The sequence below is a fragment of the Caretta caretta genome, chromosome 5 (assembly GCF_965140235.1).
Source record: "Caretta caretta isolate rCarCar2 chromosome 5, rCarCar1.hap1, whole genome shotgun sequence".
Classification (NCBI taxonomy): Eukaryota; Metazoa; Chordata; order Testudines; family Cheloniidae; genus Caretta; species Caretta caretta.
The window spans coordinates 16,867,077-16,881,175 of record NC_134210.1 but is presented as its reverse complement, the minus strand read 5'-3'; the positions used below and the strand labels follow the sequence as shown (position 1 = coordinate 16,881,175).

The 14,099-nt window shown below is 40.1% G+C and overlaps 1 protein-coding gene across 6 annotated transcripts in view; it reads right to left on the bottom strand.

Annotated features, from left to right (window-relative positions):
* Positions 1–1,263: 1,263 nt before the first annotated feature.
* Positions 1,264–14,099, bottom strand: part of SKA1 (spindle and kinetochore associated complex subunit 1) — a 43,725-nt gene continuing 30,889 nt past the window's right edge. For 5 of the 6 annotated variants that reach the window (XM_075128364.1, XM_075128365.1, XM_048851071.2 and 2 more), the window contains 2 exons: positions 8,660–8,829; positions 1,264–2,697 (listed from right to left, as the gene is read on the bottom strand). In XM_075128364.1, coding sequence (XP_074984465.1) covers positions 2,549–2,697; positions 8,660–8,829 — 319 coding nt within the window. In that variant the 3' untranslated portion in view covers positions 1,264–2,548. Of the gene's footprint in view, positions 2,698–4,566; positions 4,617–8,659; positions 8,830–14,099 lie in introns of all 6 variants that reach the window. The other variant, XM_048851074.2, reaches the window with a different exon arrangement.

Below are 14,099 nucleotides of genomic sequence, written 5' to 3'. Positions count from 1 at the left end.
GTAATCTAAAGAGTGTGATGGGGCAAGGCCAGATGGCTACAGAAAAGTAGTGGGAGATAGATATATTAGCTCCAGGCTAAACAAATCCCTGGTACCAGGATGAGTGAAATGGCAGCTGCTCCAGGTCAATTAAGACACCTGGGGCCAATTAAGAACTTTCCAGAAGGCAGGGAGAATGCTAGGTTGATTGGGACACCTGAAGCCAATCAGGGGCTGGCTGAAACTAGTTAAAAGCCTCCCAGTCAGTCAGGTGAGTGTGCATGTCAGGAGCTGTGGGAGGAAGTTGTGCTGTTGGAGAGACTGAGTAGTACACACCATATCAGGCACAATGAAGGAGGCCCTGAGGTAAGGGTGAAGTGGAGCTTGAGGAATTGAGGGCTGCTGTGGGGGGAAGTAGCCCAGGGAATTGTACATGTCATGTTTCTAAAAGGTCAGCTACCATAGTTGATACTATTAGGGTCCATGGGCTGGAGCCCGGAGTAGAGGGTGGACCCGGGCTTGTCCCCTGATTAATCACTGAGACTGGGAGACAACAGAGACTGTGCAAGGAAGGGTAACTTCTCCTCACCTCCCTTGCTGGCTTATGATGAAAATGGGTCAGTAGACTGTGACCCTTGTCTCTAGAGAGAGAAGGGTTATGTGGAGGGTCACAGTGAGCCTCTGAGGCTAGCGAAATCCACCAGGAAACGCGGGACCCACGGAGGCAAGGACAGAGCTTTGTCACAAGAGGTAGCACTGAAGCACTCAACTTCAGGAAAAGGGATTTTAAAATAATGAGGAAATTTTTTAGAATCAGCCTCAGGGAAAATAATTCAGGAAATTAAAAACCCAGAGTAACAGAATGAAGGCTGCTCACTAATATCCTGTTAATTACAGAAGGTGTGCATTCCCCAGAACAAGTGTTAAAAGCATTAGAGATAGGAAAAAAAGCTAGTATGGCAAGGTAACCAAGCTTACGCAGTTCAAAACAAATACAATAAAAATGTAATGCAGCCAAAGTGATAATGATTGAACAGAACAAACTTTGTATGTGGTGTTGGTCAGGATATTAGTGACCAGATGCGTGAAGTAATATCTTTTATTGGACCAACTTCTGTTAGCGAGAGAGACAGGATTTCAAGCTTTCTGACCAGAGGAGCTCTGTGCAAGCTTGAAACTTCTCTCGATCACCAACAGAAGCTGGTCCAATAAAACATTATCTCACCCTACCTTGTCTCTCAGAACAAACTTTGGCAGGAATATTAAGAGGTTAAGAAATGTGAATAGGCAAAGATAATGCAACTTTATTTTGTATACTGTCTCCATTAGATCTCCTCCCCCTCCCCTCAAAAGACTTTCTTTGTGAGACCAACAGATCTGGTCTAGACAAGAAAAATGACATCGTTAGCAGCAGCAGGTGCAGCTGAACCAGTGGTGAACAAATCCAGCCCAGACTAAAACAAATCCAGCCCTACTGAGCGCTTACCCAGCCTTCTTTATTGACCTTTCAATAGTTAAAGGTTCAGTCAGGGTCTTCTGCTCTTCGAACTATCTCATTATTACTGGCAACATACAAAAAAAGCTATTTTAGACTACTTGGTTAGTATAACAACAGGTGCAGGCTCAAGGAAGGAAAATAACCTTTGTCAAAACTTTTTCAAACAAACATCTTTAACTGCCTGCAACATTGGAATTTATTGCAAAAACAAATCTATTCTAAGATTGGTTACATGGAAGCTAGTGGGTAAGCAATGTTCTAGAATAAAAGCTGTCAGTGTTAAATATTTTCAAAATGGAAGCAAAAAATTCAGTTATATTATCATGGTTCTAGTATTTGTTTTGATTAAATGGGTTGGACTGAAGATATCTGACTGATGAAATGTGAAAAACCAGTAGATTGTAGAACCATCATTATCACATTTGGAAGCATTTATCCACCTCAGAACTGCATGCCTGGCTCATTTTGGAAACCCCAACTACAATTTTAGGATTAGAAGAAAAAGATTATACAAAGTGGAAGAGTGAAAATCAGTTTGATGCATTAACAAAATGAAATGCATATCCCCAAACAATTACCCATTGTTAAAGACAATCTCCATTTTATAAACACAAAAGCAGTATTACACTGCTGAGAATGCAGCTTTTCAGGCCATCACTTGTAGGGTGGCTAAGACATCTTTACCTGACAACCTCATGAAACCACTGCAACCACCGGGGTGTCGATTACATTCATTTCTACATTGGATTGGTTATTTATAAATGGGAGTAAAGGCCAGTACAAGACACCAGAATCAAACGACAGCCTAACTCAACAATTCAAATCAAAACAACTTTAAACATTTCAGGACCTTCAGATGTTTCTAATCCTGGAGAATGAATGCACATGAAAGCAGACTTGTAATTCAATGTGGATGCCTGATCAATGAGTTAGATATTTGTTCATCATTTCTGTCATTTAGAAAGTAAATTAGCTGAGTAGGGAATTTCTATGTATAGTGTCTTCTGACTTTCTGAAGGCAAACAAGTATTTATGCCCTTCAACCTGGGCAAAATCAAGTCCAAAACCATATTAGCAGATAACGTAACGGACGAGTCGTGCACCACGGACTTCCCGCACTCTCTGGCAATGCCGGAGGATGTTAAGAATGGTGTGAAAGCGTTTATCCACCTTCAGTTGTGTGAAGTCTTTTATATCAGCCTCCACGATAAAAAATTCACCTGGAGAACAAACATACCACATTGAGATGGAAACATATTTTACAGGATTAATTTAACATTTCAAAATGTAACACCCCAATCTCTTTCCACCATCACTTCACCTTGGTAATGAAATATACGTTCAGGAAGCTCCCAAGTGGTGCACTGGCATCACACTTTGTCACAAGAGTTCTGGTCCTGACCATTTTCTAAAATTAAATGCTGGAGGTAAACATGATTTTCTGCCACTGAAACTCTACAGCTGCTGCTGTTTGAAATGATTTGTCAGACACTGAACTAGAGATGCATAGTGCCATAGATCTTAAAAAATCTGTGGCTACAATTAAGACCATATTGTAAACCATGCAGACATTGTTTCATTTTAGTCCTATACTGAACTCAATAGAACAGAAGGGTGTATTTTATAAGGTTCAAATGACAGCCCAACCGCTTCCATAAAGCCATTGCATTCTAGCCACTGACTTTCCACAACTGCAGACCCAGATCTGTTTTGTGGTTCAAGCTCATTTCTGTCTTAAATCAGCTTTTTTATAAATTGAGGACAGAATTTAAATAATGTTACTTTAGTCATAAAAGCTATTTATAGTCACAAATTCAAATTCAGTTTATACATCAAATTCTAAATTAAACTGCAGTATCTAGCAAGACAGTTTATTTCTTTAGCACAACATGAAGATGAAGAATAGCTGTTGCTATACTTGTTTGCACTGGAAGCCCGGTTATGGGGAAATTGAAACGTGAAACTATCCAGCCAGACCACAAATCCTTTATCCTAAATAATACTTCTAGATGCTGGATAAAGAAGTCCACCAGGCAGTGCAAATACAAATAGGATTATGTGGCCCCAATCCAGAAGAGTTTACAGTCTAAGGCCCCAATTCTGCAACTACATCCACATGGGCGCTGAATGTATTTGCCAGATTGGGCTAAATTTATGTCATGATGCAACAAAGGAGTAAGACAGGTCGAGGGTTAAAGCAATAAGATTACATGGTTACTCATCAAAGTCTACTGCACAGCATGCTGGGACTGAAGGCCTATTGTTTGATTAGGTATTTTTAAAAAACAAAACAACCAAATAATACATGTCTGAGTATCTGCTGATACGTATTGCAGCAAACATTTGATCCTTGTCCATTTTATCTGCAGTGACTAGTACGGCCTATTTTCATTTAAGGTTATCCAGTGAATGATGTCCTGGTCTCCTCAGAAACAGACCTCACCACTGCCATCTATACCTTTGTCACCTCCAGGTAGATTGTTAAGGACTCTGGAGATTTTGCTGGTAAAGACTGGAGGGGCTGCTAGGACAATGTGTGACACTTCCTAGGAGTACCCAGGGCTGCGACGCACCTCACTATCACCTACCCTTAGTGGGAGAAAGCCCTTTTCTGTGACTGCCAAAGATCAGCTCCTCAACTCCACTGGCTACAGACAACACAAGCAATCCCCTCTAGGCCTAGCAGGCCCTGCTGTCACTCTACAGGTTAATGATATGCACATTCCAACCACCAAACCCTCCGAGCATCTCTATGGAGCATCCAGCCCCTGGTCTCTCGACACAGATTTGCTGCTTCCAAAGACCCTAGTTTACCAGTTCCACCTCAGATCACCACTTCACTTAACCCACAGAACGCAGATAGGTTTATAGTGAAATCAGGTATAAGTAGAGGACAGAACACGAAGCAATGGGCTTAAATTGCAGCAAAGGAGATTTAGATTAGACATTAGGAAAAAAACTTCCTAACTGTAAGAATATATGAGCACTGGAACTAACTGCCTAGGGGGGCTGTGGAATCTCCGTCATTGGAGATTTTGACAAACACCTGTCAGCGATGGTCTAGATCAGGGTTCTCAAACTCAATTTACCTTAGGGCCAGTGCCAGTCCTCAAATCCTCCCAGATGGCCAATAACGTCACTGAAGATGGTGTTCAGAAAAGAAAACGTTTATATTGTATTTTTTATTTCGAATTTCTTAGAAATAATAAAACTGTCATACAACTTTATACAATTCTTCACCTGCCAGTTCAGTTCTCTCAGTTTATTGATGTTTGGCCTCAGTGACTGAGCAGTTGAAACCTTCAGGATTGCAGCAAGGTGTGCATCAGAAAGTTGTGTTCAGTATTTTGACTTGTTTATAGTCATTGTGGAAAAAAAGTAATGCTGCCTCCATGGCTCACTCTGCCCTGCAACTAATGATGGTATCTCTGTACCTTTCCTCGAGTCAATGGAAGCTGCAGGTGGCAGCGTCTGCAGCAGACATTGTCAGCAGCGTGTCTGCATGCGTCTCTCCTCCGCGGGCCGCAGTGGGGAGGTTCTCAGGCTTCAGATGGCATGTGGGCCAGGACTTTGAGACCCTGGTCTAGATAATACTTAGTCCTGTCTCAGTGCAGTGGACTGGCTTAGAGGACCTATCAAGATCCCTTCCAGTCCTACATTTTTATTATTCCAGCAGCAAGCAGAAGTATTGGAAACAACCATTTGTTTACATATAAAATAAAATCATAATACGCATTCTACAGCCCAGACTTTATTAACTAAATCAGTGATACTCAGACCTCACTGGTACAGCAGCCAAATCAGCAATCAACATTACCCAAAAGAGCCACAGTAGTGTGAATATATATTATTTTCACAGCAAATAAATGAATAACTTAGTGCAAGTTAGTAACTTAAATGGTTAATAACATAGTAAAAGCATCCTGACTGGTTAATAACTTAGATTGGTTAATAATTAAATCACACAGTGTTTTAATATCATGTGCTGCAAAGAGCCGCAGGAGATACACTAAAGAGCCACTTGCAGCATGTGAGCCTCAGTCTGAGTATCACTGAACTAGATACGCTCATGTCTTGTAGAGTAACGCTCATCCAAAATCCTTGCAGCGCTTTATAGTCCGGTTCACTGTGACTCTCCTTTCATGAGACACACAAGTTGTCAGCTTGTCTCCTAGATGAACAATTCAGTATGTTTCTTTCCCCCCAAACATATACTAGTCCCACCCTTTGTCTTTACTCATAAACTGGACACAACTGCTGTTTGTTTAATCTTGCACATTTCATTTCTTGTAGCTTTCACAATCTCTTATTTTGCCTGTGCCTCAGTATGGAGATAGGCATACAGTGAGAGTCATACCTCTCTCTCTGTCTGGCCATTTGAGTATTGTGTATTGTATCTGTTACCTCCGGCCTGAAAGGAACATTTCCAAGGTATGTCACCTCCTGGTGACCTGCCTTAACTCCAAGAGCTTAAGAACATAATATTAAGGAGTTATGTAGCGATACTAAATTATCTGTACATACACTTTACAACGATGATGACAACTTGTGAATACAGGCTCTCAGTAGGGACTTCACATGGCACCCTTCAGTAAACTATTATGCATATATCCGACACAGGGGATCCCTGTAAAACTCTATGCACCCACTGTGCCCTCAGCCCATTGACACCTAGGGGTCCCTCGGTCACATCATGATAACTTGGTTCTATGCTGGCTGCCTATTCTCATAGGCTCCTGGACTTTAAGGTCAGAAGGGACCATTGTGATCATCTAGTCTGACTTCCTGCACATTGCAGCACACAGAATCTCAACCTCCCACTCCTGTAATAGACCCCTAACCTCTGGCTGAGTTACTTAAGTCCTCAAATCATGGTTTAAAGACTTCAAGTTACAAAAAATTCACCATTTACACTAGCTTAAACCTGCAAGTGACCCATGCCTCTGCCAATCCGACCTGAGGGGAAAATTCTTTCCCAACCCCAAATATGGCGATCAGTTAAACCCCAAGCATATGGGCAAGACCCATCAGGCAGATACCTGGGAAAGAATTCTCTGTGGTAACTCAGAGTACACCCCATCTAACTCAGAGTATCCCATCTCTGGCCGTTGAGGATTTTTGTTACTGGCAGTCGCTGATGGATCTCATCCCACTGTAGGCCGTCCCACCATACCATCCCCTCCATAAACTTATCAAGCTCAGTCTTGAAGCCAGTTAAGTTTTTGTCCCCATTGCTCCCCCAGCCTAGAAGGCTGTTCCAGAATTTCACTCCTCTGATGGTTAGAAATCTTTGCCTAATTTTGAGCCTAAACTTGTTGATGGCCAGTTTATATCCATTTGTTATTGTGTCCACATTGGCACTTAACTTAAATAACTCATCTCCCACCCTGCTATTTATCCCTCTGATGTATTTATAGAAAGCAATCGTATCTCCTCTCAGCCTTCTTTTAATTAGGCTAAACAAGCCAAGCTCTTGCAGTCTCTTCTCATAAGGAGGGTGTAATATATACTGATTACAAATTGAGAGTCCTTAATGGTCTGGGACGCAGTTATTTGAGAAATCCCCTTTCTACCCATGTCCCATTGTGGCAGGTAAGATTTGCTGGTCTTCTGCTGTGGATAGTGCCTGAGGGTGCCAGCAGGGCGTTGTCAGCGGAGTTTCCCTAAGCCCAAGTATGGTAACCGTGCACAGATTATTAACCATCTTGACATATCTGCAATTTATAAATTTAGACACTCACCATCTGAGACTGCTTTATAACATGTCTAAGAGTCTCAAAAGTGACTAGAGATTTTGAATGCTTCAATTTTTGGGCACCCAAATTGAAAATTCTTAGAAGGGCCTAATTATCTGAAACCAATGAGCATCTACCTTCTGAAAATAAGGCCCTTTTAAGGTGTTTGAAGTTGGACAACCAAAAAATGAAGGCACCCAAAAATCACTAGTCTCTTCAGAAAACCTTTCCCCCTTTCCTGTACATTTCTGCTACAGCAATCTAGATGCTCTAATAAAAAACAGTTACTAATCTTTCGTAATAGTTTTTCTTTGAGATGTGTTGCTCATGTCCACTCTATGTTAGGTGTGTGCGCACTGCACGCACAGTTGCTGGATATTTTTCTCTTAGTGGTGTCCATAGGACCGCTCTAGCACCTCTGGAGTTATACGCGTATGCGCTGGTATAAGGGGTGCTGCCAGCTCTGCACCCTCTCAGTTCCTTCTTGCCGATAACTCCAATAAAGGAATAGGAGGGTGAGTCATGGAATGGGCAGGAGCAACACATCTCAAAGAACAAAAGTTACAAAAAGTTAGTAACCGGTTTTTCTCCTTCAAGTCCTTGCTCATGTCCATTCCATGCTAGGTGACTCACAAGCAGTACCATCGAAGGCAAGCTTAGAGTTTATGGACGTGCTGACTGCAACACCGCTCTTCTGAAACTGGCATCGTCATGGGCTTGCTGGGTGATGGCATAGTGGGATGCAAAGATATGAACCTATGACCATGTTGCGGCTCTGCAGATGTCCTGGATTGGTATTTGCGCAAGGAATGCTGCTGACGAAGTCTGAGCTCTCGTGGAATGAGCACTCACAATGGCTGGAAGCAGAACCTTCGCCTGCTCATAGCAAACCCGGATACATATGGTTTTCCAAGACAAGATTCTTTGGGATGACACCGGCAGCCCTCTTATCCTTTCCGCTACTGCCACAAAGAGTTGCATAGACTTGCTGAAGGGCGTAGTCCTTTTGATCTAGAAGGCCAGGACCCACCTAACATCTAATGTATGAGCTGACGTTCCTCAGCGGTCTTGTGAGGTTTTGGAAAGAATAGAGGCAGAAAAATGTCCTGATTATTGTGGAATTGCAACACCACCTTTGGTAGGAAGGCCAGATGAGGGCGCAGCTGGACCTGGTCCTTCAAGAACACCATATACGGGGGTTCTGATGTCAGGACTTTGATCTCAGAGACCCTTCTGGCTGAGGTGATCGCTAAGGAACTGAGAGGGTGTGGAGCTGGCAGCACCCCTTATACCGCTAGAGCCAGTATTACAGATACCACTAAGGGAAAAATCTCTGGCAATTGTGCATGTGGCATGCACATATCAAGCATGCAATGGATATGAGCAAGCACTCAAACAAGAACAAAAGTTTTATAAATACATACATACATAAATTAAAAAAGAATACCTTTAGTATCCTTGGTTTCTTCTTCCAGGAATCTGTGGTAGAGATTTCTGACAGCAGAGCTCATAGATTTCATTGGCTGATGTAAGATCTTATACTTGCTGACCACTGCTTTATTCAAATCTTGAACAACTCCATTAATTTGATCATATGTTAAACGACCCCGCATGTACCTGAAAAAAAATAATAATTAAAAACTGGTAAGAAGGAAATCACAGACTTGGAGCGCCTTTTGAGTCTATTTCCCTTTCTTTCTCTCCAATGAGCCCTAATTCCTAAAAGTCACACCCAATTAAGAATTTCCTCATGTACTTATAAATACAAAAGTAGACAGTTCATTTTGATCAATTTCTTTGATCCCTTTAATAGCTATGTTGAAAAAAAACTTAGCATAACTCAAAAGAGAAAATCTAAACAAGATGAAAAAATTGTTACATTAAGGAGTGAAAAATATCCAGCGCCCAAAGATTGCCAGAAACATTTTTAAAATAAAAAGAAAAGATTGTGATTATTGAATACCCAGCTCATGCAACTACAGAAGTTAAATCAAGCATATCTTCTTAAGAACAAGGCAAGCAATAATTCAACTAGAACATTTAATTTACTTTAAAATATAATGGTTTGCAATTTGGAGACCAAATGGTCTCCTTCTCTAATTTTCGAGGGGTAGTTACTTTACTTGTAAGTTATGGTTGTTTTTAATCGTGCTGGCCACCTAACTTTAGAGCTGGATATAGAGTTCTCCCTTACAAGCTTTTAAAATACTTTGTAAAACTTCTATCAACCATGATCAGATTTGCTGACAACAGGCTAGAGGTATAGGTAATACAGGAAGACAGAAACAAAATAATATTGAGATATTAGAACAATGAATTGCTTGCAACTAGGGGCTATTCAGTATTCATAAAGTCATATATTCAGGGAGAGGAAATAAACAGTACTGATACAAATTGGGAGACATTTATATAAAAAACAGCGAATCCAAGACAGATCTGGGCTGACTGACAGCCAACTTAATACAAGGTAAACTGGAAAGCTATTGCAATAAAAGCCAATGCTAAACTCAGAAAAAAAAAATATAGAGAATTTATGTGGGTGATTTTTCAGCTGTTATTGCATATTTTGAAATGATGTGTGTTGTGAAACTGCCCTGCCATAACTTTTTCACATAAGGCTATTTTGGAAAACTGTCATTCACTCTCCTTCATATCTAAATTACAGTTATGAATAAATGAATTGTGAAAATAAAGCACAAGCCCAGAAGAATGGTGGCCGTCAATGTAACTTACCGCTGAAGCATTAAATACTTTCATATTTACCTGCTGTTTTGCAAGTTCAAAAAAATAAAGCTACTATTTAACAGCAACAATCATCTCTGCCCTCTCTGTAATTACAAATTAATTCTCCAAAACTTTGCAAATTGATTCAGCCCTGTTGAACCAGACCTAAAAACTGTGCACTAAAGGTCCAATCCTGTTACTATTAACTTCAACAAAAGGAGGATTGAGCCCTTAACTTTTCTGCTATTGGGTATGTGGTTCCACTATGCCATCCATCAGCTGAAGTGGAAATCTTTTCAAAACTCATATCTTAAAGATACGTAACCTACAAACACTGTTTTAACCCATTAACCATAAAAACAAAAAGTGAGATTCCATTTTCACTCTATCAACACAGCCCAAACACTAAGTATTGTGTCCCACTTGTTTTACATTTTAAAAGCTGGCAACACATTACTCCACATTCACTATCCTATGTAGTGGACAGCATGATATATATATGCTATATTTTACCAAACAAGTATGATTTACCATAAATCATTCAGAAGTTGTAAAATGCTGAGTAATCAATCACACAAGTTGAAATGTCATAACACAACTATGCAATACCTGCATTCCCACCCCCAACCCTCCCAAACACTATTCAAACTACTGTGCATATGTTCCCTGCCAATAGATTCATGGACACTGAATACAAAAGTCTCACAACCCAAAGTTATAATTTTCACTAATGGGTGATGTAAATATATGTTTATAATTTAAAGTGCTTGACTTCAACATATTATTAAGATGCTAACGGATGATTCAAAGCTAGTACCAAAAGGAAAGTTCTAAAATTGTTACTGAAATAGCAAAGTTTTACATATCCATGCACAAGGCCAAGTGAAACTTGTTCTTAGCATCTTGATTGCCTTATGGTCTAGACAGCCATTAAAGAAAAGAAGTGAGATTCTGAACTATGCATCTTAGAGGCACAACACAGAACTTACAACCCAGAGGGAGGTAGAGGTTACGGTGGCTTTAAACCAGTCTTACACCCTACTGGTTTGGGGCTATCCAGAGCAGCTGTGGCGCATCCCCCAGCATCATTTAGCGCAGTGGTTCTCAAACTTTTGCATTGGTGACCCTTCACACAGCAAGCTTCTGAATGCGACCCCCCATCTTATAAATTAAAAACACATTTTTTTATGTTTAACTCTATTATAAATGTTGGAGGAGAAGCGGGGCTTGAGGGTGGAGGCTGACGGCTCAGCACCTCCCACATAATAGCCTCACAACCCCCCTGAGAACCCCTGATTTAGAGTGTCTAAGTTATGGCAGCCTCCCCAAGATCTCTACAGAACTATCTGCTGTGATCCTAACTCCAACACACCCTTCCAACCCTCAGTTGCACCCTCAGTGCCTGTCCTTGCAAAAGGAGTCTCCAGAGAACAGTGTGTGGTTGTCTGCTTCAATTTCTGAACCAAGGAATTCTTCCCAGACCAGGTCTGCAGCTTTTAGAGTTTCTTTATGCTGCTCTGGCCCCTTTACCCTGTGTAAAAGGGGCTGAAGTGGGAGTGAGATTCTCATCCAGTTTTCCACGCAGATGAAGAGTACTGAATGAGCATGTTCTTTTCATCTGCATTAAATGAACTTTCAAGCAGAACTACCAGTAGGTAACATCCAAGGCCCTGAAGGCCAAAAGCATGAAGGAAAAAAAAAAATAAAGAGAAATATAGAATGTGTCCCTACCCCTTCTGTTTTAGGCAGTTGAAACATTGACAAGCTTACTATTTTAAACACTATAATAGCCAAGATTTTTGGCTGCAGAACACTCTAGACTAATCAGAAGGTAGGAAGGCATGCACAGCTAAATAAAAAATGAGATGGGAAGCAACAGACATGCTGTTTTAGCAGTAGCCAACATTAATTCCATTTCATTAATTACTATGTCATTATGAGTCATATTTCCTTCCACAATGTGTTCCCCACAGAGAACCCTGAAACTTGACTGGATTTAACTTTTAATTCTGTTCAGTACCAGTTTTAGGAGGATGTAGAAAAATATATATTTGTGAGAAGTGTCTGAGTTACAATCTAGTTTTGAAGAGCTTTTATTACTATTAGTGCTTCAGCACAGTGAAGGCTGTAGGACAAGCAGATTAAATATGAAACAAATGCTGGAAAAGAAGCAGTACTCCATCAATTTAATCTGACTACAGAAATTAAATCTTTAGAAGATTAAAAAAGTAGAACATTCTGAAAACAGAGTGAAGGCAAATCAATCAGCATTTTGAAATTAATGGCACAAAAGCGTGAAACAGTATTACTATATGTCACACCTGAAAAGTAAGTGACAGCCAACATTAAAGACAGCAGAAAACAAGTCAGAATTATTTTGTTCATGGGATTGATCTATATTAGGTGCCAGGTTTCCAGAATCAGGACAGATATTCTGATTCCAAATTAACTTGTCCCTAAATTACTTGTAGCCAGTTATGTATCAATCAATGGCATTGTGTTTATACAAAAACAAAAACCAGAAGCAAACCACAAGCCTATGGTGAGGAGATACTATGCGAATAAATAAGGAAATACGTAAGTAAAGATAAATTGTGCTCTATAAAAATCATACACAAGTTGTATAACTAAAACTACTTATTTTGCATTCATACAATTATTTTTCATTGAAAAACATACCACAACACTTTGCATTTCACTGGTGTGTATGTATATATAGTTCAGCCACATTTGGTGTGGAGGTGTGCAAATAACAGAGAGCACAGTTGTAGGAGGATTATGTACTCTATATTTAGATGGACTTTTTCTATTTTGTGATTGTGAACAATACCTTGTTTATGTTCATTGACTGTATCTTTATTACTATACATCCTATTTGCTTTTTTCTTTACCTGTGAGGGAGAATTTCTCAAATTACAAGAGTAACTCTGCAGAGTTTTTCTCTGCCTGATCCTTCCAACTGTAGGTAGGAACAAGCTATCCCCTAATCCTCTTATGTTCCCATCTGACCATTGCTAAAATCCAGACACAGCAGAAACCTAACTGAATCAAGGTAACTATTATATTTTTAAGATCAGATTAATTGAAATTCTTCCATTGACTTTAATAAAGTTAAACCTCAAAGCTACGAGAATCCAACAAAAGTGGTTATGTATACAGTATTATATTATGCCTAATTAGTTCTCTTTTAACATCAGACAAGCATCAGGCATAACAGTCTAATTTAAAAACAAAAAAAGCCATTTATTTATTACAATTGCATTTTTCTTTTAATCCACAATTTATCATGAACAGTAAAAAACACCCCACAACACTACTTTCCTCAAAGAAAGCAATTAATCTACCATTTATATCAGAGGAACAAATTCTTCCAACAGCAAGTCACCAAAAACAAAGTTTGAGAGCGGAAAATATTTTTTCTTCAGTTACCAAGCTCTGAAAATGGGGACTTATAACGTATACCAAGAGCCTAAAAATGTCACAACCCCTAAGAAGCTTGAGAAAAGTCAAGGAACCACTTAAATCTGTCTTGAATTTAAAGTACACTGAGACATTTCACTTTCACTGACCTAGCTTTGAAGTTTATTCCAGAAGTTTTAACTTTACATGTACATTTCTCATTGAAGTAAGATATTCTAAATGATTCAGATACTTTTAAATCTGTGCCCAAATACATCCCATATCTTCGATATCTGCTGCTTTAAAATATCAAGGCGGTGCAGATTATACTATGACAATTAGTGCCCTTAAAATATCTCCTGCATAACAACACATAACAGAGCTGGAAAAGCAGCTGGATCTTGTCAGCTGATAATTCCCACAGCCTGTGGGAGCTCTCAGCTGTCACAGAACCAGCAATCCTCTACTGGCATAATCTCTGGGGTCCATTCCAGTTGGTGTATATTAGAGCAGATACTAAGCTACTCTATTGTACAATGGAACTGGGGCAGATTGGCTCAGAGAATCAGGGGCCTCTAACTAGCCCTCTGATTGCTAGTCTATAGGAACACTTAGTTTGCGGCAACCGTAGGTGTAAACCTACCTTGCACTACAGAAACACTAGGGCTATGTCCACACTGGCCCTCAGTTCGGACCAAGAGGATAGGAATAGCAATGTGAACAGTGCTGCACTATAACTCCCCTATGTGGATGCTGTGGGAGCA